Genomic DNA, 27423 nt, shown 5'->3' with positions numbered 1-27423 from the left:
AGAAAGAGAAAGAGAGAGAGGAGGGAGGGAGGGAGGGAAGGCAGGAAGGAAAAAAGAAGGAAGGAAGGAAAACTGAAAAGAGTAAGATCAGGAGCAAGAAACTTAATGAGAGGACCACCATGGAATTAGTGAGTGGCTTCACTTGGAAGTGGTGTGAAGCTGTGGCCTGCCTGTGAGGTGAGAAAGGAGAGGGCTGAAGGAAGGCTCCAGATTTGAATGTGAATACCTGGAGAATGCTAATACCATTTTGGGGGTTGGGAAGAACTGGGGATGGAAGACAGGAAACAGGATGAGTTTTATTTTATACAAGTTAAGCTTTAGATGCCTTGTAGACTATTATGGAATTTGAAAATGGGGCTAAGCTATACAGTCTAAACATGGGACTGGATATGATTATCCAGAAAGGAGAGAGAAAAACAGAGTTGGAGAGGAGAAATCCTATTTTCTAACTTCTATACTAACATGTTGTAAACTGCATAAATTGTCTTTTGTAAATTAACATGGCTCACACTGGAGAAATGCTTAAATGAAGGAAATAAATTCTTTAATTAAAAACAAAATCAGTAATATCAAAACCAACAACCAACTGCATAAGGAAACTTATCAGACAGTTGGACAGCAGACATAACATGGAACATTTTGTACCATGAAGTTTAGTTAAAGCCAAAATTCTAAGGAAGACAAGTCAGTACTTGACAATGACACAGTGAGAAAGCAATTCAAATAATATGCTTTTGTGAACATGCCATAGGCAGGTGTTGGAGCCTAAGGGCAAAGATAGTGAGTTGAAAACATCTAAGTTACCGCTATTTAAAAAAGTTTCCCCTTATAAAGAAAAAAATATAAGAATATATTATCTTGTTATGAATCACACATTATCTTGTTATGAATTGGTAGGTACAACAGGATATAAACTAGCTAGAAGGGCAAAGCCTAAGAGAAATGTAACATGCTGCTCCTATTTTAAAATAGTCCTATAATGACCTGAATGATTAGATTATTTTAAGGAAAAAAACTTAAAAAACAAATCAGTTCCTTGATTAAAAGGGACAAAAGAGAAACATTATTGTTTATAAATATTTTTGAAAACACTATATTCTTCCTGCTATTATAAAGTAAAACCTTAACAGCTGAAAAAAACATCATCTGATCCATTTCCTTGGCTCATCATCTGAGAAATAAGGAAACTCAGAGGCAAGGAGAGAGACACAGCATTTTTAAAGACTTATATTTTGATGACTGTCTTTTTCTACAACTGCATGGCTAAGTGTGAACAGCCTACATTCACTGCCTTCTGAACAACTGGTCTCCAGGAATACCATGCTAATTTTAATCAGCATCAGTGTGATTTGGCTTTATCCAACCATCATATGGAAAACCACCCATTTTGTTTTCCCTACCTAATTTCAATCTACAATCTACTGAAGCTGCTGGGGCTTAAATTCTTTTTAATTAAGTGGAAAAAATTACTCATGCTAAAGGGGGTGGCAGAAAATCCTTGAATAAAGAGAAAACCACCTAGGGCATATTTATGTTATTTGGTGGCTCAAATTCAATTCTTGTTTTTGAGATCTTGGCTTTTAATCAGGTTGGCAGAGTCCCGGCTCCTTTACTTATCAAGTGGAATCTATATTGATGGAAACATGTATTGCATTAGATTGTTTTTATTATTTTAAATATACTCAACTCTTCTATTAAGCCTGAGGTCATCAAAAGCCTGCATAAAAATCTGTTCATTAGGATCAGGCAGAATATGCATATGATTGATAAGAGACAAGTTTTGTTTGCTTCCGTAGTGCTGAGATAGATGGAACCCAAGTGCCTTGTCCTTGCTAGGCAAGTGTTCTACCGCCGAGCCAAACCACTGCTATCAATAGTTCTTCAACAGCGGCTTCATTCCAATTTTTGCACACAATTACATTGCACTGGTTTATCAGGTTTTGCTTTTATTATGTTCTAAAAAAAAGTCACCTACTTTCTGGGCACTTGTGGTTCACACCTGTAATCCTGGTTACTCCGGAGGCTGAGACCTGATGATCAGTTTGAACCAGCCTGGACAGGAAAGTCTCTTATCTCCAATTAATTACAGAAAAAGCCAGAAGTTGTGCTGTGGCTTAAGTGGTAGAGTGCTAGCCTTGAGCAAAAGGAACTGAATGACAGCGCCCAGGCCCAGAGTTCAAGCCCCAGGACCCGCAAAAAAAAATTAAAAATAAAAAAAAAATACACACACACATACACACACACACACACACACACACACACACACACACACACACACATATATCACCTACTTGCCCAATCAGATATAAAGACTTATAATAATACAGTAATTAAAACAATATAGTATAGCAGTAAAGGAAGAGAATGAGGAACAGAATAGGAAAACAAGTTGCACATATGGAAATATTGTATATAATGAAAAGGTCATTACAGATCATCTTAAAAGTTGGACTAGTCAGTAATTCAGTATCTATATATTTTGAAAATGGTTATCTCCTCTCATATCAAACAAAAATAAATTCTAAGCTGATTTTATGGTACACACCTGTAATCTTAACATTTGGGAGTCTGAGGCAGGAGGATTATGAGTTCAAGGTCAGCTTGGGATACAAAGAAAGTTCCAGACCAGACTGGAACACATAATAAGATTGCCAAAACAAGAAACTGAAAAAAAGATGAATAGATAACAAATATATATATTTTAAAAACTTATTGTATCAAAGGACACTATTTAAAAATACAGAATTATAATAAACTTATTATATATTTGTGTTAATAAACAATTTTTGTTTTTCTTGAGACAGTCTTACACTGTAGTCCAAGCTGGCCTTGAACTCTGATCCTCCTGTGTGTATCACCAACCAGGGCAAAAGCAGCTATCAGAATAGCTAATAAATATAAGAAAAAAAATGACTTTCATGAGTAATTAGGGAAATAAAATTTAAATAGAAAGGAGGATAGCAAATGAGACTGGCAAAATTAAAATACTAAGCAATAGTAAAGATGTGGAACAGTACAAATTACTTGTATTTTCATATGGATTCAAAACTGGCACAACCACTTTGCAAAGCAACTGAGTTGAGTTGACCATCCTGTGAATTCCATATTTAGTTATAAATTCACACGCATGCACAAAAATATTCATTGGGGCTGGGAAGGTGACTCAGTGGTAGAACGTTTGCCTTGCATGCATGAGGCCCTGGGTTCAATTCCTTAGCACCACATAAGCAAAAAGAAAAAAGCCGGAAGTGGCGCTATGGCTCAAGTGGTAGAGCGCTAGCCTTGAGCTGAAGAGCTGAGGGACAGCGCCCAGGCCCAGAGTTCAGGCCCCATGACTGGACCCCCCCAAAAAAAATTCATAAAAGCATTGTTTGTCAATGGAGGTACGGGTAACAATACTCAATAGGAAGTGTACTCATTACCTTGCTCATGTAACTGTAACCCTCTGTATAGTATCTTTACAATAAAAAATTGAAAAAAAAGCATTGTAATAAAAACAAATGAACCTATGTATACATATTACCATATAAAAATCTCATAAACATAATGAATGACGAAAACAAGCTGTAGAAAAGTTTTTGATGCTAAAAAGTTTTTTTTTTAAATGTTAAAGCTGTAGTTGTATAGGAATACATCTGTGAGTAAACTCTGGATAATGACAACTTGGAAGGGAGATGTGAAGGAAGAATTAGGATAAGGCTGAGCTGCAACTCCTAGTTTACCTTCAATTGCTGGAAGGAAACTACAAACTCCATTTTTCAAATATTTTACAAGTATTTTTTCCATAAACATAGACTTTACTGTCTTAAAAGAATTATTTCTTATAAGAGTGGCTAACAACAATGAAGAATGAAGAAATTATAGAACAAAAGGACTGTGAGATAGGGAAAGGAGAGAGGGGGCATTTTGTCAGTTCTAGACAACTGATTTCTGATGCAATCTTAGCATCAAATAAATTCTGATCTAGATGTACATTTCCTTTTTTTTTTTTTAAGTTCCACTAGATCTGGAGTATATTCTATATATATATATATATATATATATATATATATATATATATATATATATATATATATATTTTTTTTAAGTCGGTTGTGAGGCCTGAACTCTGGGCCTGGGAGCTGTCTCTGAGCTCTTCAGCTCAAGGCTAGCGCTCTACTACTTGAGCCACAGCGCCACTTTCAGCTTTTTCTGTTTATGTGGTACTGAGGAATCGAACCCAGGGCCTCATGCATGCAAAACAAGCATTATACCACTGAGCCACCTTCCCAGTCCTGGAGTATATTCTAAACTCACAAAGTTAGTTATTCATATTTTATAGAATCAATCCTTGATTAGCTTTACATATAATCAATCCTTGATTAGCTTTACATAATCCTTGATTAGCTTTACATACATATTTACATATGTATATGTAAATATCATCCCTCCACCATTCCTTCTTGGGTCTCATATACTCCTCTGAAATTATCTTCATTCTTGAAGTGTACTTCCGGTTTTAAGGTTGTTAATTGGAGATAAGAATCTCAGGGACTTTCCTGCCTGGGCTGGCTTTGAACTGCAATCGTCAGATCTCAGCCTCTTGAGTAGCTAGGATAACAGGTGTGAACCACTGGCACCCAGCTTAGTACAAATTTGTTGATGGTGAACTCTTAGCTTTTGTTCACAGGCAGATCAATTTAGTTCATCCTGTTCAAAAGTGTGTGACTGGGATTGAATTCAGGACAGTGTGAATACCAGGCAGGTATCTCTACTGCTTGAGCTAGCCTTTTCTGTTCTTTTTTGTTTTTGTTGGTTGTGGGGCTTGAACTCTGGGCCTGGGCACTGTCCCTGTGCACTTCAGCTCAAGGCTAGCACTTGAGCCACAGAGCCATTTCCAGTTTTCTGGTGGCTAATGATAAGAGTTTCGTGGGCTTTCCTGTCTGGGCTGGCTTTGAACCATGATCCTCAGATCTCAGCCTCCTCAGTAGCTAGGATTACAGGCCTGAATCACTGGCACCCGGCTTTGCTCTAGTTATTGTTGAGACAGGGTTTTGCTTTTTGCCAAGGCCAGCCTGGACTGGGATCCTATTTATATTTTCTGCTCTAGCTGAGATGGCAGGCAGCAACAGGCACATGCTGCCTTTTCTGTTCAGATGGGGTCTGCTCTCTTGCTAGACTGGCATAAAACCTTCCTTCTGAACCCTCTCTGTCTCACTTGAATCCAGGTGCTTGCCACTGTGCCTAGCTCTTGGTTGAAATGAGTATCCTGTGAACTTCTGCTCAGGCTGGCCTCACACCTCAATCCTCCAATCTTAGGCTCCTGAGTAGCTAGAATTATAGGTGTGAGCTACCATCATCCAGCTCATCTTGGTTCTTGAGAATAAGGCTAAGTTCTCCAGGAGCCACAGGGGTGAAGTGTTGGTGGGAGGTGTTTGTTAGAGAACATCTGTGAAGAAACAGGAAGCAGGACTAGACAGAGGAGAAAGTTAAACTGTTATGTATGAACAAAATTTACTCCACTAAATTGGTAAAAAGCTATGGAGCAAGTAACCTTCAAAATGACCCATGTTAGGCCCGAACAGCCAGGCCTTTTTAGTCTTAGTAATTATTGGATGTGAGCTGCCCATGATGGCCATAATTACTGTTTCTATTCTGCTATTCTCATAAACTATTGAAATTATTCTTTAAATTCATATGGTGATACCTCCAAAGATTTATTGTTTTATTAACATGCTTTATAATCATGTGTTTAAAGTCATTATTTAGTATAGTGATTTTTATGCCCAATGTGCAGTAAATCAATGAGCTTCAAAAGTAGTAAAAAACGGGGCTGGGAAGGTGGCTCAGTGGTAGAGCGCTTGCCTTGCATGCATGAGGCCCTGGGTTCAATTCTTTAGCACCACATAAGCAAAAAGAAAAAAGCCGGAAGTGGCGCTGTGGCTCAAGTGGTAGAAGAGCTAGCCTTGAGCTGAAGAGCTGAGGGACAGCGCCCAGGCCCAGAGTTCAGGCCCCATGACCGGACCCCCCCCCAAAAAAAGTAGTAAAAAACGTTGACTATGATTATTTATGAGACAAAAAAAAAAAGCCAAGGTTACCAACCACTATTATCAAAAGTGGTAGAAAATAATGGTTGATATTGATCAAGAACTGACAAATTATAGCCTGGAGGCCAAATATATCCAATGACTGTGTTTTGGGTTTCTTTTTTTTTTTTGGTCATGGGGCTTGAACTCTGGGCCTGGGCACTGTCCCTCAGCTCTTTAGCTCAAAGCAAGCGCTCTACCACTTGAGCTACAGTTCCACTTCCAGTTTTCTAGTGGTTTATTGGAGATAAGAGTCTCACAGAGTTTTCTGCCAAGGCTGGCTTTGAACCGTGATCCTCAGATCTCAGCCTCCTGAGTAGCTAGGATTGCAGGCATGAGATACCAGCACCCAGCTGAGTTTTTTTGTTTTGTGGAACTTGATAGGCAAGCACCATACTACTTGAACCATATTCTAAGCTTCCAAAGAGTATTCTGTAAATGAAACCTTATTGGAATACTTCTTTCCATGTGCTTATTGTTTATGGCTGCTTTTGCCACATAAGAGCAGTTGATCCCTTGCAACTGAACCACACAGCTCACAAAGCCTAAAACATTTTACTATTTTTTCTTTTTTTTAGCTGGTCCTGGGCTTGAACTCAGTGCCCGGGCACTGACCCTAAGCTTTTTCATCTTGGGGCTAGTGCTCTACCACTTGAGCTACAGCTCCACTTCCAGCTTTTTTGGTGATTAATTGGAGGTAAGAGATCTCAGACTTTCCTGCCCAGGCTGGCTTGAACTACAACCCTCAGATTTCAGCCTCCTGAGTAGCTAGGAATTCAAGTATGAGCCACTGGAGCCCAATCTTATCTGCCCTTTTTTTTTTTTTTGTCGGTCGTGGGGCTTGAACTCTGGGCCTGAGCGCTGTCCCTCAGCTCTTCAGCTCAAGGCGAGCGCTCTACCACTTGAGCTACAGCACCACTTCCGGTTTTTCTGGTGGTTTATTGGAGATAAGAGTCTCACGGAGTTTCCTGCCTGGGCTGGCATTGAACCATGATCCTCAGATCTCAGCCTCCTGAGTAGCTAGGATTATAAGCGTGAGCCACCAGCGCCCGGCTTATCTGCCATTTTTGTAGGAAGTTGCTGTGACCTGTGGTAAATCATGACAAGTATACTTAATTTATTTTTTAATGAGTGAACCATTTGTACAACAGGTATTTATGCAACTAATGCATAAATTAGATTCACAGCTTAAGCTATTGTTTTAGAGGACACATACTGCAATGTTTATGTTTCAATTCATGCATCCAAAATTGCCAAGACAGTATTTTACAGACAATCCTGTTTTAATAAATGTCTACAATATCCTACATTTCTATAATAATCTATTTTTTTTCTACAAGTGATTTAGAATAATTTTTCAGGAAATTCCAATAACAGAAACTAAACAATTCTGAGGAGAAATTACTTTGGTCTTAGAAAGTTATAGGCAAGATATCCACAACTTTATAACTTTAGTAGCAAACACTAATCTTACAAATTATGCACTGTCTGTAATGATGGAAACATCGTGATCTTTTCATAATCTGATTTTTTGGAATTGTGATCCTATCAAAAAATGAAGCTAAAATCATAAAAATCAGCTTTCACATTATTTTGCTATTTTTGTATTCTTCTAAATCAAGACTGGATAAACAGATGGGTTGTCTTGTGTGGCTGGAAGAATGTTTTTTTTTCTTTCTTTTTTTTTTAGAATTTTGCAAATGTTTCTAATGTCAATTTGACAGAGTTAAGCTGCTTGTGCTATGGTAACATTTCTATTACCGAAACAAAAGTTCTACTGTCAATATTCTTGGGACATATTGCACTGGATTAGATAGAAGAAACATGATAAAATGAGGCAATTTATGAAAGAAAACATGTGCTTTTAAAAATCAGTATTTAGAAAAACTGAAGATACTAATTCAGACTATAACAGAGCAATAGCAATCTTACTCATTTGTCAGAATTAACTATTCTCTTGTGTTTTTTATTTTGTTATTTTTTATTTTTTGGATGGTCATGGGGCCTGAACTCTGGGTCTGGACGCTGTCCCTTTCCTCTTCAAGGATAGCGCTCTAACACTCGAGCCGCAGAACCACTTCTGGCTTTTTCTGCGTATGTGGTGCTGAGTAATAGAACCCAGGGCCTCATGTATGCAAGGTAAGCACTCTACCACTGAGCCACCTTCCCAGCCCTCATTTTATTTTAATTTATTTTTGTCGGTTGTGGGGCTTGAACTCTGGGCCTGGGCACTGTCCCTCAGCTCTTCAGCTCAAGGAGAGTGCTCTACCTCTTGCACCACTTCCAGTTTTCTAGTGGTTTACTGGAGATAGGAGTCTCACGGTCTCTCCTGCCCGGACTGTCTTTGAACTGCTATCCTCAGATCTTAGCCTCCTGAGTAGCTAGGATTACAGGGGTGAGCTACTGGCGCCCAGCTTTGTTTTGTTATTTTTTGAGACAAGGTTTCCCTAAGTTGCCCAGGTTTCAATTGGAAGGATTACAGGTATGTGCCATCTTGCTTGCTCCATTTACTTTGGAGGCAGCTATGTAATCTAGCCAGGCCTAAAACACTTTTTTCTTTTCTTTTCTTTTCTTTTGAGCTCTGGGCTGGGTGATGTTTTGGGGTTCCTTCTGTTCAAGGCTAGGACTCTACTCTCAAGTGGTGCAAGCCACTGCACCACTTCCGGCTTTTTCTGTGATTAATTGGAGACAAGAGTCTCACAGACTTTTCTGAACCATGATCCTCAGAACTTGGCCTCCTGAGTAGCTAGGAATACAGGCATGAGCCACCAGCACCTGGCTTAAATGCATTAAAAAAATTAGGAAATATTACAGCATATTAGTTAACCTTTCAAGTCAAACATTTAGAAAAATAGACAAGTAACATTAGGTGCAAAAAAAAAAAATGGAGGGGATAGTTAAGTACCAGTGGCTTGCACCTATGATAGTTAAGTACCAGTGGCTTGCACCTATAATCCTCATGGCTCAAAGCCAGCCCAGTCAGAAAAGTCCCTGTGAAACTATTATCTGCAATTAACCCCTCAAAAATCAGAAGTAGAACTGTGGCTCAAATGGTAAAGCACTAGCCTTGAGCAAAAGAGCTCAGGGACAGAGCCCAGGCCCTGAGTTCAAGTCCCTGACTAACATCAACAACAAAATTGTATGTACATGTATATATAAATGTATGTGTATATAAAATAATATACATACTGAAATGAACTCCAAAGATATGGGAAAAAAGACTTTTGTCTTAATTTGACTCTATATTCTTTACCTTATATGTAGTGCATTCAGGTGCACATCTGCAGGAGGGCACAGAATCAGAGGAAAATGGAGATGAAGTACAGCAGTAAAGCACATTGGCTGCACTAGTCATTCATGAAAGTGAACTATGCAATTTGTGGGTGGAGAGAGGAGGGAGGGAATGGAAGAAAATGAACAGATGACACTATGCAAAAGGAAATGTACTTATGTAAAGCTAATCCTGCTGTATATCAACTCTAAAAAAAAAACAATAATTTTTTAAAGTGCCTTAAGAATGAAACCCTGAACAAAGCAAATTAAAGAAATTGAAACTTGTTTTAGAAAACCAACTTGCCGCTGGGAAGGTGGCTCAGTGGTACAGTGCTTGCCTTGCATGCATGAGGCCCTGGGTTCGATTCCTCAGCACCACATAAGCAAAAAGAAAAAAGCCAAAACTGGCACTGTGGCTCAAGTGGTAGAGTCCTAGCCTTGAGCTGAAGAGCTGAGGGACAGCGTCCAGGCCCAGAGTCAGGCCCCCAGGCCCAGAGTTCAGGCCCCACGACTGGACCCCAAAAAAAGAAAACCAACTTGCCTTTAAAAATTTACCTCTTCTTATTTTGAAGATAGTAGGATAGAATTTTGGAGTAGATGTTCAACCCTTTTCAACTATTATGATACAAAGTTAGAAGCCAGCAAGGGACAAATCTGTTCTAAGTTGCAGACAAGATTCTACAAAGAGTAAGACAATCTATACATCATTAGACCAAAGAATCGGCAGAATGTCTAATACAAGATCATTGTTTAATTAAATCCTTCAGTGGAATTTCTTTTTTACATCATCCAGTTTAATACCAACTGAGGTAAGATATCACTCACAATCGTTAAAAAACGATTTTTTTGTTCCTAGGTACAAATAAAAACAAAGATATCAAGGTTCAGTACTGCAAGAGGGGGCAATTTTCCTTAGGTTCAATTTCAATTTAAAATCTTATCAGTCTTTTCCATAAAAAAATTGATCTTAAAATTTACATAAAAGGTCAAAGTGTCACCGGACAAACACAGTAGAGGCAATGTGGAATTGACACATGGCCAAACAATTGGTCCAATGGAACAAAAGGCCCTAAAATGAAACTTATCTCTGACACAGATATGTTATATTTCAGATAGGCTATCTGACAAATAGTGGTTTGTTGATATAGAAAATGAATGTCAAGGATATGCATCAAAAAGAAAATTGCAAAACCTACAGAAAAATCTGGCAGACCACTTTTAGGACTTTAGAGACATGAAAAGTTCTATGAAACATGTAAGACAACAAAGTACAAATAAAGTGAAAATACATGCTACAGAGAAGATATGTACAATGAAAATAACTAAGAAAGACTACTGAGTTTGTTTATTAAGCAACAAAAAGCAAATAATCTAGAGCAATGGACAAAGGTAAAAATAAGCAAAAGAGGGGTTGTGAATGTGGCTTAGTGATAGAATGCTTGCCTGTCATGCATGAAGTCCTGGGTTCAATTCCTCAGTACTACATAAACAAAAGGCCAGAGGTGGCTCAAGTGGTAGAGTGCTAGCCTTGAGCAAAAGAAGATTGGGACACAACTCAGGTCCCGGAGTTCAAGCCCCAGGACTGGCAAAAAAAAAAAAAAAGCGGAAAAGGCAGAGCAGTCAACAGATGTATGTAAATATTCTCAATCTTATTATTAACAAGGGAAACACAAGTCACTGAAGAACTGATACACTATTTCAAAGCTGGGCAAAACTCAAATGCCTAAGAGCATCACAATGGGGAGAAGAGGGAGGAACATATTCTAGTGTGAATGTAAATGAAACCAACCACTTGACATCTGTTTCCTACATGCAGTAATTTCATGTTTTGATGACCAATCTACAAAAATTCTTATTCAGATAGAAGGATGATATGAATATAAAAAAGCTAGAGCCTAAGAACACAGTTCTTAGTGGCAGAGTGCTTACCTGAGAGTTTCAAGTTCAATTTCCAGTACTGCAATCAATCAATCAATGAATCCAAGTGTAAAAAGTGAATTACAGAATGAAATTTTCCCACTTGTTTAATTTTTATCCTATATTGTTTAAGCTTGAAAAATATCAAGTTTTATAGCTAAATACTCCTAACAGTGTAAAACACTAGGAGAATGGTAAATATCGTTTGATAATGATGAATAGAAGAAACCAACTTAGATTGCTTAAAAAACAAACTTGAAAACTTGTTTGAAAATGAAGAAGGGAGGCTAATGGCTAGAGGCATAGGTTCTAGAGAAGGGTTAAGATAAACAAGATAAATATGTAACACAAACACCTCCGAAAAATTTTCTTGACTACACTGCTCTTCTAAGACTGAACCAGCATGAACAAGTCACTCAATATTTCTAAGCTTTGAATGAGATTTTTAAGAACTTGAGACTCTTTCAAATAAATTCTTAATCCAACCATCAGTAAAATTTCCACAAAAAACAGTGCCTTGCTTAAAATCAGAGTTGATGCAGTGTTTCCCCCTACAAACCTCAACTTTTGAACAATCGATAAACTTTGCTTAGTGCTAATAGAAATAAATTGCTTGGAAGTCCATAGCTTTGCTCTATGACTTACAAATCATCATTTAAAATATCTGTACAAACAAATACATACTTAAAGTGTATCTGTCAATTATTTTCACTTGAAAATTTTAATGTGTAAGATAAAAGCTCAAAAGCAGTTAATATTACCCTTTATAGTAACATGTCTTCTTTTCAGTATGCCACATTCTGAAATTGATAAGGACATTCTGAAATTGATAAGGAGGTTTCCCTTACCTGATATGGACATGGAATGTGATATTCTCTGCAGCGTTCTTGTATCCAAGTTGTTTCCCAGATGCCACGGTAAGCTTGCTCATAAAAGTAGCATCCAATTACAACCAAGAGTGGCACGAGATAAAGAATGCTGAAAACACCAATCCGGATCATAAACTTCACTAATTTATCTTGGTTCTCCTTTTCTAAGGGAATCTCAATCCGCACCCTGTTTAGGGAAATAATGCCGGCTAAGAGGAGAGAAACCCCAACTACCACATACAGGCAGAGGGGAGCAAGAACAAAGTATCTTAATGCATCAACATCGTAGAGGCCAACAAAACACACGCCACTAATATTGTCACCTTCAATTTTATTCATCGCTAAAAGGATGATAGTCAGTGTTCCAGGAATGCCCCATGCACTGGCATGAAACAGCAATGCTTTCTTCTCAATTGCTTCACTACCCCACTTTGGCACAGCTGCTAAAAACCACGTGATGGTAAGAATTACCCACCATACACTGCCAGCCATAGTGAAAAAATAGAGTACCATGAAAAGCATGGTACAGGCTTTATTATGAGATCCTTGTGTCACTGTGGAAGCCTTATACTGGGCAGGGATAGATGCATTGCAGGCTACTCGATCCTCAAGCAAAAACCCAATGAAGAAAATTAATGATACCATCATATAGCAGACGGCATAAAATATAATAGGCCTTTCAGGATAACGGAATCTTGTGACGTCAATCAAAAATGTTAAAAAAGTAAACAAGGTGGCAGAGAGGCAAATGATTGAAATCAATCCTATGAAGTAGCGTGCAAACGACAGTTCTTCTCTCCTGAAGTACATATTTGGACAAGGCGGTGAACAATCCCGCACGTGCAAAAAAGAATAACCAAGATCAGGGTCGATTTTCAACTCTCGGGGACACCAAAAACCATAGTCCCTCTGCACTGCTACTGGGGCTCCTTCAGTGGGATCTCCAACTAAATTCAGATCCACAAGTCGAGGATATGGCTCGTCACAATCTGGAAACCTAAAAAGACACAGATGAAAACCATTTTTACGTACAGGACAATCTACTGCTATCTCACACTTTGTACTCCCCAATTCAGCGCCTATGGCCTTGTCTAGTCCTACATCCTGGCAACTGGGTAAGTGGGAAGAAACAGTGATGTCTTCTATATAAGCTACCTAAACAGATGACAGAACAACAACAAAACAGTTTTTTTTGTTTGTTTTTTGTTTGTCATGGGGCGTGAACACTGGGCTTGGGTACTATCCCTCAGCTCTTCAGCTCAAAGTGAGTGCTCTACCACTTGAGCCACAGCACCACTTCCAGTTTTCTAGTGGTTTATTGGAGATAAGAGTCTCACGGAATTTCCTGCCTGAGCAGACTTTGAACTGTGATCCTCAGATCTCAGCCTCCTGAATAGCTAGGATTACAGGCGTGAGTCACCGGCACCCGGCAACAAAACAGTTTTAAACTTAATTTTGTTCTACCATTATAATCAGTAAGTACTCTTAATTCAAATGTATGCAAAAGCAGTCAGCAGTTACAAATAGCATATATAGGGTATTTATTTAAAGCACATGATTTAAGAATATGATTTCAAAATACAAAAATATAGCCAGGCGCCAGTGTTTCACATCTGTAATTCTAGCTACTCAGGAGGCTGAGATCTGAGAATCGTGGTTCAAAGCCAGTGGCATAGGAAAGTCCGTGAGACTCTTATCTCCAATTAATAACCAGAAAAAAATGGAAGTGGCACTGTGGCTCAAGTAGTAGAGTGTTTGCCTTGAGCTGAAGAGCTCAGGGACAGCGCCCAGGCCCAGAGTTCAAGCCCCACAACCCCCCCACTCCCCCACCCCCCACACACACACTAAAAAAATAAACTGTGTGTATCTGTGTATAGAGCTATAACAAAAATCTGAAACCTAGAGTTAAAAGTCTTTCCTAGGAAAAAGGGAGGGAGAATGAAGGGGGTGAATGAGAACAAATATGGTCTATACAGTTTCTTTGCATAAATGAAAATAAAACAGTGGCATCTGTTGAAAGTGCCTTAAGAAGGGGGAGTGAGAGGAAGAGAGTGACAGCGAAGGACAGGGATGACTAGGATACACATATACATGTGTGGAGACATCATAAAGGTAATGTGTGCTGATTAAAAAAAATAAGAAATCTTTCCTAAATGCATGGTCCAAGGTGCTATGAATTAATATCTTTTAAATATCTTTACAAGTAGCTCTGTTTTTAGGTCACCTCTTTCCATTTCACATTTATTCTAAATTATTATTTTTTTGCAATGCTGGGAATCAAATTCACAGCATTGTACTCTTTACCACTAGGCTAGACTTTCAGTCCTTCCTCTGCTTATTTCATTGGCTACAACTCTTTAATATCACCTTGCACTTCCATTCCTGATTTCTCCCTAATTCCTGTATTTATCTCTAATACAGTCATTTTCAAACTTTGATGTATATAAAATGTGGGGATATTTTAAAAGTGTAAATTTTTACATACCTGTTAACCGAGCCCTTGAGAAGTAGTAGGTAGTAGAAGTGTGATTTGAGGCCAGTTTGAACTACCTATCAAGTTGCAGGTCAGCCTACATTACATAGTTAGACCCACAACAGATCATATTTCAGAAAGTTGATGTTAAAGCTTAGAATTGTGCATTTCAACAAGTTTTCCAAAGGAAATGATCCAAAGACTTGAGAAAGCCTCAGGACAAGGTTAACAAAGTTACGCTGCAGACATACTTGCATGACTAAGAATTCTCAAGAATTCTATTCTCAAGAATTCCCTTCATGTTCACTTGTCTTGCCAATATTAAATTATAAGTCTTTCAACTTCCAGCAACCAACCCTTTACTCTTACTGGCATTAGTTTCAAAGAAACTATAAATGATGTTAAGTTACCATATACATCAATAACCATAGTTGATAAATATCTTCAAAACTTTTTGTTTGCTAATATAAACCATTTTCTTCACAGGACTTGAAAAAAAAACTACAGAAGTTTATTGTATTTAATTATTATTGGAATCCTGGAATATGCCAGGGGGTGAAGATAAAAGACACATCCCTGTCTCCTCCCAATCCCCCCTGCCAAAAAAACCCCCAACACCTCTATCTTTGAGTAGAGGAGCAGTCACAAACTTGTAAACATAATACTCACAAGGCAATTAAAGTCTATATACCCCTCCACTGCATTCTTTTTTTTTAAATTTGGTCAGTTGTGGGGCCTGAACTCTGGGCCTGGGTGTTGTCCCTCAGTTCTTCAGCTCAACGCTAGTACTCTACCACTTGAGCCACAGCACCACTTCCGGCTTTTTCTGTTTATGTGGTGCTGAGGAATCGAACCCAGGGCCTCATGCATGTGAGGCAAGCACTCTACCATTAAGCCATCTTCCCTCCACTGCATTCTACTTTACCATAGCCATGAAGCACAGAGCCAGCTGGCCTTGAGGTGTAACCTCTGAAACTAGGAACAATTAAATCATCCCTTATATCTTGTTTTCTCAGGTATTTTTTTATAGTGATGAATACTAACAGTGACATTATCTACCTGTTTGTTATCTTCCTCCCTTTATAACCATTACTAGGATCCTAGCTTCTTAAGAACAGAGACTCTGTTTTGCTCACTGCATATTTCAGCATGTACAAGTGTCTAACACCACAGCCATTCAACTAACATTTGTTGCACTAATGAACATGAAATGAATATATTCATATACTCTAACCTAGATAATCAAAAAGATAAATATGAGCAATGCAGAAGACAGATCTGAGCTGGGGGAAATGGGGGCAAGGGATAAGTTGGAACATAATAAAATTTAAAAACAAATACTTATAAAAAAAGGCAGATATGAAAGTTGTTGGATAAAAGCAACAGAACAGCACTGACTGAACACAGGGATTGAGGTCAAGGAAGAATAGAATACGACTGCCAAGGAATAAAGAAAAACAAAGGAATCCATTTCAGAGGTGTTGAAACTAATGTGCTGGCAACAAATTCAGGCCTGGATTTCCAATGGCTGATGACTATATAAGTTTGGAGTTTAAGATGGAGACAAGGCTACAGATTTGGGTTGAGAGTCATCGGTACATAAATAATAGTTAAAATCAGTGAGATGAGACTCTAGGGAAAACTGTTAGGATCACAGAACTCTCAACTCTGGGAAGCATCATTACACAAGGGTCAGAGAGTGGGAAGATCCAAGAAGGAAACCAAGAAAGACTGGCCAGAACTACAGCAGATCATAGAAGCACCTGTATGAGGGTTTTTACCCATAAGGAGAGCAGGCTAGGATGTTAAGTGTAAAGTCAATAGTGCAGATTTTGCAACAGTGCTGAGAAACAAACAGAAATTTCCCTCACCAAGACAAGTAGTTACAAATAACAAAGGATCACTATTGTTTGAGAATCAATATACAGCATAATTAATTTGAAGAAGTTGGTTAGATCAGTACATTTAAAATCTGAACACATTCAGTGAAAAGAATGAGTTGGGGCTGAGAATGTGGCTTAATGATAAGAGCGCTTGCCTATCATGCATGAAGCCCTGGGTTCAATTCCTCAGTACCACAGAAACAGAAGAAGCCAGAAGTGGCACTGTGGCTCAAGTAGTAGAGCACTAGCCTTGAGCAAAAGAAGCTCAGAGACAGTGCCCAGCCCCTGCGTTCAAGCTTCAGGACTGGAAAAAAAAAAAAAAGAGTAAGTTGAACTTGCTAATCTTTTTTTTTTTCCACATGACAACGAAGCTGACATTACATAAAGAAATAAATGTGCTCAGGGAAGAGGCTATTGAAGTAAAAAAAGATCAAAAAGCCCAGAGTCGGTGGATCACGCCTGCAATCTCAGGAGGCTGAGATCTGAGGATTGAGGTTCAAAGCCAGCCCAGGTAAGAGAGTCTGTGAGACTCATCTCCAATTAACCACCAGAAAACTATAAATGGCACTGTGGCTCAAAGTGGTAGAGTGCTAGCCTTTAGCAAAAGAGCTCAGAAAAAAAAAAAAAGAGCTCAGGAACAACACCCAGGATGTGAGTTCAAGACTACAATTGACCCCCCCACCCACTCCCCCAAAAAAGAGGAAAAAAAGATCAAAAGTCTGAGATGGTCCATAAAGTTGAAGAGTGGGTGCTATGGTCTGAATATCCCCACAAAATCATGTGTTGAAAGTTAATCCCAATGTGTTAATATGAAGCAGATATGCAGGGAAGTGAATAAGCTTTAAAGGCACATCCTTTACATATGGCATCCTGATAAAAAAGGCTTCAAAGACAGAATACACACCCCTCTACTCTCAGGCCTTTCAGCCATGTGAGAACACAACATTCTTCAACCAGATACTGTCAGCAAAATTACTTTTTAAGATGAAGAAAAAATGGGCCAGCCACTAACATCTATAATCCTAACTATTTTGGAGGCTAAAATTTGGAGGATTGAGGTTCAAAGACCAGTTAGGGAAGAAAAATTTAAAGACCCTTTTTCAGTACATAGCTAAGTAGTGGTTGAGACTGTCGTTCCAAAACTACATGGGAGGCTGATGTTAAATCTGCGATTCCAGACCAGCCTGGGCAGAAAAGTCTGTAAGAAAGAAGCTGTAAGCAGTAGAATGAGCCTTACCACTAACAATGGTAAATCTAAATTAGGTGGATCATAGTCTGGACATGCACCTAGGTGGGAAGCAAGATGCTATCCCAAAACAACCAGTGAAAAACAGGGCTAGAGTGGAGCACCAGTGGCTCATTCTTGCAGGAATGAAGCTGGGGGGCGGGGAGGGGGGAGAGGAGAGGAGAGAGAGGAGAGGAAGGGAGAGGAAGGGAGGGGAGGGGAAGGGAGGGGAGGGGAGGAGAGGAGAGGAGAGGAGAGGAGAGGAGAGGAGAGGAGAGGAGAGGAGAGGAGAGGAGAGGAGAGGAGAGGAGAGGAGAGGAGAGGAGAGGAGAGGAGAGGAGAGGAGAGGAGAGGAGAGGAGAGGAGGAGAGACAGGAGAGAGAGGAGAGGGCAGAGAAGGGAGAGACAGGAGAAATAGAGGGGAGGAAGGAAGGGAGGGAGGGAGAGGGAGGAAGGAGAGGGAGAAAAGGAAAAAGAAGAGGGAGAGAGGAAGAGAGAAGGGGAGAAAGGGAGAGAGAAGGGGAGAGAGGGAGAGAGAGAGGGAGAGAGAGGAGCACAGAACTTTGTGTGTAGATATAGCATAGAAAGGACGAATGACACCAAAACTTCAGTCATTTGCACATGTAATCAATGATTACCTCAACAATTATTTTCTTCTTTGTATTTCTAATTTTTCATAAATAGTATTACTCCTATAACCTACTTTAAAGGAACAAAAACAATGGAATGTTTTGATTACATAATTCTTAATTTTTAAAGTATCTTCATGAAAAAAAATCTACCTTTTTCACTCAATTCTTACAAAATATAATTCTGAGAATATGAAAATGCTATTAAAAGTTAATGACTAATACATACAAAATTAGTCTCAAGACAGCTTTTTAAAGTGGATGAGGAAGACAAGAATTTTCAAATACACTGCGGCATATGAAATGACCCATGAAAGTCTGATTTTCCTACCTACTGCATTCCATATCTTCAGGCCAAGGAACACCAAACATCTCCATGAGCTTTGAGCACTCGCTGTAGGCCCGTTGACACAGCCTGCGGCAGGGAAGTGTGACGCGTCCATATTCCATACAAATAGGAGCATAGAGTGCACAAAGAAATGGCCGGAAATCCCGGGAGCAATCCAGATTCACCATGGGATGGAATGGCTAGGAAAAAGTTAAAATTGAGAAATTAGATAAAGATCTGTATACCAGTACACATACTATTTAACTTTTCCATTTTCTTTTTTGTAGTGCTAGGGATAATCAAGCACTTCAACTGTCTTTTTTTTTCCATGTAGCAAACCTGAGGCCTTAAGTTCAAACCCTAGAACTTACACAATAAATAAAAATAAAAAGGAAAACTGAGGGGGAGGGCAGATGGGAAGGGATAGGAAGGGGAAACAAAGGAGGAGGCAGGGGCTGGGAAGGTGGCTCAGTGGTAGAGCGCTTGCCTTGCATGCCTGAGGCCCTGGGTTCGATTCCTCAGCACCACATAAGCAAAAAGAAAAAAAAAAAAAAAAAAGAAAGTGGCGCTGTGGCTTAAGCGCTAGAGCGCTAGCCTTGAGCTGAAGAGCTGAGGGACAGTGTCCAGGCCCAGAGTTCAGGCCCCACGACTGGATCCAAAACAAACAAACAAACAAAAAAAAAAGGAAAAAACCAAAGGAGGAGGCAACAGTGCTTGATAAGAAATGTACTCATTATCTTGGCCATGTAATTGTAACCCCTCTGTATGGTATTTTCACAATTAAAAAAAAAAAAGGAAAACCACCTCTGCAGGTTATTAAAAATTCTTTTTTCTTTTTTGTCGATCGTACTAGGGCTTGAAGTCGGCCTTGCACTTGCTAGGCAGGTGTTCCACCAAGTAGGTCATGCCCCTGGTAGGTCATGTGCTTTTAATAGTTATTTTTTAGATAAAGTCTCATGTTTTCATTCATAGCTGCCCATAGACCATGCTTCCAATCTATAGTCTGCCACATAGCTGGGATTACAGGCATGTACCACCATGCCCAACTTGTTGAGATGAAATCTCAATTTTTCCCCAGGCTGGCCTCAAGTTGCAATCTCTACTTTCCAAATAGGTTATTAAAAATTTCCAAAGAGGAGCTTTTTTTTTTTTTTTTTTTTTTTAAATAACATCCTCTCAGCTATAGCCCTGACTCTGATTCTGACTTGGTTAAGTATAAGGTATATCTCAGAGTCTCTCTGCATACTTTAAGTATTACAGGTTATATTAATAGTCTGAGAACCACTAATAACATAGAATAATAATGTAACCCATTTTACATAGAGAAAAAGCCACAATCCATAGGCACTAAAGCTCAAAAGGGTAATTTATTCATTGTTTTACTCATTGATGGTGGGATCAAAAGGGTTTGATTTTCTTTATGTCCATTCCCACATTTTCTTCAATTCATGTACATCAAAAAGAGAGGACTAGCAGTGAAGGAGGGCAGGAGAGGGAGAAGGTAAGTAGTTACAGGTAACAGTTGTTCAGAGGGTTGGGTAAGAGAAAAGCCCTCACCTTTGGCTAAGTTTCTCGTTCTCTTTCACATTAAACAAACAAACAAACTTGTAAACAGTGTTCTGAACTGAAATCAAATTACTAAGCACTGGTGGCTCATACCTGTAATCCTAGCTGCTCAGGAGGCTGAGATCTGAGAATCACATTTAAAAGTCAGAGTTTAAGACCCACTAGTGGCCAAAAAAATCTGAAACCAAATGCTATAAATACAACTTATACTGTAACTTAATATTAAGGCAATGAAAAAAAGTAATCCTGAACATAAAACCGTGCTTAAATAACCATTATAATCACAGGAGTAGATTGAATATCCCAGAAATATGCATTTTTGGACTACTGAGTATTTTTCCCTTGCATTTGTATAGTAAGACTGCTGATTTTAAATTGGTTATAGATATTCTCACCACCAAGCCTTTCTGTGGATTAAGACTAAATTAACTTGTTTCTACACTGATGTATAATGAAATTACTCCACATAAGGACCAGGCAAGCAAGCTAATGGAAAGTCCGTAATCAGGCTTCAAACCCCACTATCGGCAAAAACTATCTACGAAGGCTCATAGCAGCTTTATTTGTAAAAACAAAGAGCTAGAAACAACACAGATGTCCTTCTAGGGGAGAAAGACTAAACAAATTATGGGTCATCTATAAAATGTTGCTCAGCAATAGAAATAAATAACAACTTGGACAGAAAAAGGGCACATCTTAAAAGATTCCATACTGAATGAATACATGTTGGTATGGTGTGAATGTATCCTTCAAAATTCCTGTTGGAAACTTAATTGTCATTGTTACAGTATTAAGAAGTAGGAGCCTGCTAGTAGCTCAGGCCTGTAATCCCAGCTAGTTAGAAGGCTGAGATCTGAGGAGAGAGATTAGAAGCCAGCTGGGGCAGGAAAGTCCATGAGACTCTTATCTCCAATAAAGCACTCAAATAAGCCAGAAGTGGCACTATGGCTCAAGTGGTAGCATTAGCCTTGAACAAAAGCAGCTCAGAGTCATTGCCTAGGCCCAGAGTTTAAGTCCCAGGACTGCCCACTGCTTCTTTTCCCCACCCCCCCAAAAAAAGGAATAGTCAGGCACTGGTGGCTTACTTGTACAATCCTAGTTACTCAAGAGACTAAGATCTGTGGATCATAGCTGGAAGCCAGCCCAGGCAGGAAAGTCCATGAAACTCTTTATGTCCAATAAACTACCCCAAGTCCAGAAGTAATCCCATGACTCAAGTGGTAGATGGCTAGCCTTGAGTAAAAGAAGGTCAGGGACAGTACTCAGGTCTTCAGATCAAGCTCCAGGTCTGGCCTGCATGTGTGCATGTGCACACACACCCACACACCACACACAAAGTAGGTCCTTTAAGAAGTAATTAAGCTCTGAGGTATCTGCCCTCCTGAATAAATATTGTTATTATACGAAAGAATTCGTATTGTGGGAGTGGGTTCCTTATAAAAGGCCAAGTTTGGCTCCCTTTTCATGAGTGTGCGGGGTACACGATCTCTTTCTTACTATTCTTTGTTCTGAAGAAAGCAAGCCCTCACCAGATGCTAGCACCTTAATCTTCAGACTTCCTTCCATGGTCCTTCTAGGACCATGAAAAAATAAATCTCTGTCTTTAATACTCAGCCTGTGATAGCCTGTTATAGCAGCACAAGATGGCTTAAGACATTTGTACATAACATTCTTGAAATTACAAAATTATAAAGATGGAGAAAAGATTAGTACTTGTTTGCAGTTAGGATGGGAAAGACTAGCAAGAAAGCATATGAGAATTCCTTGGTCGTAACAGAGTTTTTTTTATCTTTACTATAGCAGTGGCCACAGAAATTTACACAAGTAATAAAATGATAACAGCAAGGCCTGTACACACACTCTCACACACGTAACTACATACAGACAAATGAGTGCATATAAAAACTGGTGAAATATGGCAAGGTCTATAGACTGAATCAATGTTTACTATATTCTATAGTCATATAAAGTAGTAAGATTGGGGCAGGAAAGATTGAACACAGAACCTACATAAACTATTTTTGAAACTTTCTGTGAGCCCAAACTTACTTTAAAATTAAAAGTAGAATATGTACTAAATTCACATGCTGATATATGTACATATATCATGTACACACATATGTAACAAGTCTCAAACGTGTTTGGTATTAAGCAATAGGCAAAATACCAATCAGATATCATTAATACGTTAGCCAAATCTCCAACTGGAAGCCCCATCATGAATTATAAAATTGATTTGAGTGCTGTGTACATTGAACCTAAAGATACAGAATTATACCTCTCTACTCACTAGCTCTAAGAAGCCTGGGCTACACTATACATGATCTCATTTCAGTCAAACAGCAATTCCATAAGGGAGACAGTGTTACCAATTCCATTTTAATACACATGTGAAGAAAAATCAGACATAGAAAGCAAGCTAACTTGTCTGAAATAACATAGCTTCAAACTCCAGTAGGGCAGGGTGAAGAGGGACCCCTAGAAAATGTGACCCATAACAAGAGAAAGCAGGTGAGAGGCTGTGGGAGCAGGAGCAGAGAGGAAGATGGGCTGCAGAAGGGGGTGATGCAAGTGTTCTGGTGCCACAGAGCACAAAACCCATCAAAAGGAGCACTCTAAATGAGTGCAGCCTATAGTACAAACCTTACACCTCAACAAATAGAGAAGCAAATGTTAACATTTTTCATAGTAAGCAAATATAGAAACAAACGCTAATACTTTTCGAAGTATGCAGTTGCCTTGATTTAACATTAATAATTTTAACAAGAAAAAACAAAATTAAATGAGACAACATGAATATTTAAAAAGTTGAGAGCAAATAACAACAGCTAGTTGGCAGTGTCTCGCGCCTGTAATCCAAGCTACTCAGGAGGCTGAGATCTGAGGATTGCAGTTTGAAGCCAGCCCAGGCAGGAAAAGTCCTTTAGACTCTTACCTCCAATTAACCATCAGAAAACGGAAGTGGTGCTGTGGCTCAAAGTGGTACAGCACTAGCCTTCAGCACAAAGAGGCTCAGGGACAGCACCCAGGCCCTGAATTCAAGCCCCATGTCTGACAAAAAGAGAGAGAGAGAGAGAGAGAGAGAGAGAGAGAGAGAGAGAGAGAGAGAGAGAGAGAGAGAGAGAGAGAGAGAGAGAGAGAGAGAGAGAGAGTGTGAGAGAGAGAGAGAGAGAGAGAGAGAGAGAGAGAGAGAGAGAGAGAGAGAGAGAGAGAATATTAAAGTTCTGTGCAACAGAAAGAGGGAAAGTTACTGATTGTTTCCATGAACAGTAATACTTTCATTCACTAAATCAAGACCTGAATATGGGAAGTTTGCAAACTGGAGTGTAACTTTTGAAAATTAAATTTCTAGTTTCTACAACAAAGATACACTACATGGAACCCTAGAGTCTTTGTCTAAATTCAAATCAACCAAGCTTTTGTGTTTCCATTCTTCTTTTGGATTTCCATTCCTGTTACCATAGGAACCTGCTAGCTGACAAGCCTTCAAGCAGAGCAACAGCCTGCGCTTAGCAAGGGCTGTGAAAAGGGGACAGAGTCAAAGGCCAATATTTGACTCATGAGAATCAGAATTCCAACCTCTATCACTCTACAAAGGGTCTGGTAACCATAGAAACTGTACCCTCCTGGGTTTGGGAATATCCTGACTAAATTCACTAAATGGGTAATCAGATGCTGAATAAATGGCCTTGAAAATTCAAAAATGGTATCCAAAGCTATTTCAGATCTAAATTTAAATAAGAAATTATTCCAAGATGCTCTAGAATAATTTTGAGTAAAAATAAGAGGTTTTTAAAAACTTTCTGTAACAAAGTTTCTAATAAGAAAAAACTGAAACCTTAAGAATTATTTTGTATCTAAAAAAGAACCTCTCTAGATTTGTAAAAACAGTTTTAATCCTATGGATTTCTTTACTTTTTCATATCTGAATTTTTAACACATCATGATCCCATGTTAAGTACTTTTCAGTAGTCTTTCAGGAAACTGATTTGCACAGATAATCACCATTATTAAAGGAAACTATTCACCTTTGTATGTGGAGTGCCGGGGCAGTCCCCAAGTCTGACTTTGCTTTAGTAAGTAAACTTTTAATATTCTCAATAGCCTGTCTCAAAAACACCACTTTAAGCTGGGTGCCCATGGCTCACCGCTGTAATCCCAGCTACTCAAGAGGCTGAGATCTGAGGAGTGCGGTTCAAAGCCAGCCGGGGCAGGAAAGTCTGTGAGACTCTTATCTCCAATAAACCACCAGAAAACCTGAAGTTGCGCTGCAGCAAGTGGTAGAGCGCTCACCTTGAGCTGAAAAGCTGAAGGACAGTGCCCAAGCCCAGAGTTCAAGCCCCAAGACCACCAAAACAAAACTCATGTTTCATGATTAATGATATTCCTCTGAAGTAATTTATCACATGAGAAAATCAACTCAAAAATTTTTAAATCACTGCTTCCCCTCCTCCCAAAAAATCACAAGTGACTAATTACAATTAATTCTTCACTACTTGTATATGCAATTTTCAATTTAGAAAATTCTTATTTCAGGTTGGTTTACTTTGGTCACAAAACAGGCTGCTAATGCCATTTTAGAGTTGGTCCATAGCCACAGTGGTAAGCACTCACAAGAGCACATGAGAACCTGGGCCAATGCCCAACATCACAAACCATCATCCCCAACACCACCACCACCACCACCACCACCATCATCATCATCATGCAGAAAATAAAGCAAAATATAGCTGCTTTACATGGTTTGAGGAAATAACCTTATAAACATTAAACAAAAGGTCAGAGGGAAAGTGAATCTGCTGAATGATGCATGTATTTTAAACTTATGAACTGTAAGAATAAAAGAAATTTAATTTTCTAAAAAATTTATAAAATTGAATAATTCCTATTAGGATACTCACGCCACTCTTATTTTTTAATTTATTAATTTTTGGCAGTACTGACATCTGAACTTGGTGCCTCACTTGATAAGCAAGAGCTCTACCACTCAAGTCACACTCCCAACTTTTTTTTTTTCCTTAGTTATTTTTGCTTAGGACTGGCCAAAGACCTCAATCCACCAACCTACGCCTCCCAATAGCTGAGATTACACAGGCATGCGCTGGCTTATTTGTTGAGGGGGAGGAAAGAAAAGTGGGGGAGAGTCTCACTAACTTATAGTTTGAATTGTCCTAAAATGCAGTCCTCATGATCTCTACCCCCACATAGCTGGGGTTACAGGTGTATCACCACCTCTGCCAGCCCATTACCTCTTAAAAAACAAACAAACAAAAAACCGTGTCTGACATTTGAGGTTTTTTTGAAAAGTCCTTCTGTAACTTGAAGACTTTCCTGATCCCTCCTAATACAGACATTTCCTTTTTTGTGTGACTCAGGGTCTGGCTTTGGGAGCGTAGATTTGGCCTCAAACTCACGATCCTACTGCCCCCATCTGTAAGTGCTGGGATTATAGGCATGTATTACCATGTCCGGCTTGAGGTTTTTCTTTGTGAAAGCATCTTACGCCCTACTGATGGCATTTGCCAAGTTGTTCCTTATAAATTCAATTAAAATATTAATAAATACTAAATTTTAGGCTTTGCACTTGCAAATAGACAAAAAAGGAAAGCTTTTAAACTAAGAATTCTTTACTAATTTTAGGGTTTTTTTTGTTTGTTTGCCAGTCATGGGCTTGAACTCAGGACATGGGCGCTGTCCCTGACTCTTTTGCTCAAGGCTACCATTCTACCATTTTGAGCCATACCTCCACTTCTGTTTTTCTGGTGGTTAATTGGCAGTAAGAGTCTCACAGACTTTTCTGCTTAGCTGGCTTCGAACTGTGATCCTCAGATCTCAGCCTCCTGAGTAGCTAGTATTACAGGCATGAGCCACTGTCACCTGCCTAATTTTAATATTTTTAAAGCACAATGAATGGGCTGGGACTGTTGCTCAATGGTAGAGCACCTGCTCAGCACATATGAACCCTAGGTTCAGGAAAAAAAACAAAGTACAGTATGTTTCTTTACAGAACAATTAGAAATACACATTAAGCCTTATGGACTGAGGCTAGAGCTCAGTGACAGAGCACTTGCCTTGCACAGGGAGTCCCTGGGCTCAATCCTTAATACTTCAAATAAAAAGAAAATTACAAACACTAAATGAAGAAGGTAGCAAAAGAAAGCCAATTCAGGAATAACCACTTCTGGCCTTAGAGAAATCCTATCAGATCACTTCTCATTACTTGGCTTTATTACATCACTAGTAAATGCAAGCATGTAATGTAATGTCCCAAATCACTCTAAAAGAAAGCAACCTACAAGTACTCACAGGTGTGTGGTAACCTTGGACCTGTGATACTACCACCATCTACTACTCCAAACTATTCATTACATCCCCAGGAGATTAAGAGCTTAGGTATAACACCAGAAACATAATCATCAACATTGCCATCTTTAAGGGATTTGCAGTGTATACTTAATTCAGACATTTATTTAGCATTTACTGTATGTGAGGCTCTGTTAAGTACTGAGCATACAAAGCTGAATTAAGGATAAGCTGGGACCAGTGGCTCATGCTAGTAATCCTAAGGAGGCTGAGATCTGAGGATTGAGGTTCAAAGCCAGCCCGGGCAGGAAAGTCCATGAGACCCTCCAATTAACTACCAAAATGCTGGAAGTGGAGCTGTGGCTCAAGTGTTAGAGTGCCAGTCTTGAGCAAAAAAAGCTCAGGACAGAACCTAGGCCCCAAGTTCAAGCTCCAGAACCAGCTCCAAAAATAAACAAACACTAAAACAGAGGTACATAGAAAAAAACAATAGTAAGTATGACAGTCACTAACTGAGAATCCCAGGTTTCACAAGGAAGTAATATCTAAGCCAGGCCTGTACACTAAGTAAGATATCACCAAAAAGGGATATTGGAAGACTCTCAAAGACAGCATTTGCACAGACTTAGCGGATTTAAGGAATGCTAAGAAGTTCAGTGCAATTGAGATGAACTGAGGAGTAATAAGGCAAGGAGAAAAAGAACCAATTTCTGAATGTCTATCACGCTTTGCATTCAAACACCATGGACAAAGATTGGCACTAATATTTAAAATTTTTTCACAGATCTTATTTGATCCTCATACCAATTCTTTTCTAATGAAAACACAAGGAGACTAACTTTGTCACTATCACATAATTGAAAATTTCATACTTTTTTTTTTGGTCATGAGG

The 27423-nt window shown here is 39.1% G+C and overlaps 1 protein-coding gene and 1 long non-coding RNA gene across 3 annotated transcripts in view; one reads left to right on the top strand and one right to left on the bottom strand.

Annotated features, from left to right (window-relative positions):
- Positions 1-15273, top strand: part of LOC138823408 (uncharacterized) — a 52727-nt gene extending 37454 nt beyond the window's left edge. Inside the window, exon 5 of the long non-coding RNA XR_011370791.1 lies at positions 15084-15273. This is a non-coding gene — a long non-coding RNA (uncharacterized lncRNA). The remainder of the gene's footprint in view (positions 1-15083) is intronic.
- Fzd3 (frizzled class receptor 3) overlaps positions 1-27423 on the bottom strand; it is a 54227-nt gene that overhangs the window by 13087 nt on the left and 13717 nt on the right. For both annotated transcript variants that reach the window (XM_070016757.1, XM_070016756.1), the window contains 2 exons: positions 18666-18862; positions 12104-13121 (listed from right to left, as the gene is read on the bottom strand). In XM_070016757.1, coding sequence (XP_069872858.1) covers positions 12104-13121; positions 18666-18862 — 1215 coding nt within the window. The remainder of the gene's footprint in view (positions 1-12103; positions 13122-18665; positions 18863-27423) is intronic.

Source organism: Dipodomys merriami, unplaced genomic scaffold, assembly GCF_024711535.1.
Source record: "Dipodomys merriami isolate MVZ:Mamm:240054 unplaced genomic scaffold, mDipMer1.0.p SCAF_12, whole genome shotgun sequence".
Taxonomy (NCBI): Eukaryota; Metazoa; Chordata; class Mammalia; order Rodentia; family Heteromyidae; genus Dipodomys; species Dipodomys merriami.
The sequence above is the reverse complement of the archived record's forward strand: the minus strand, read 5'-3'. Positions and strand labels throughout refer to the sequence as shown.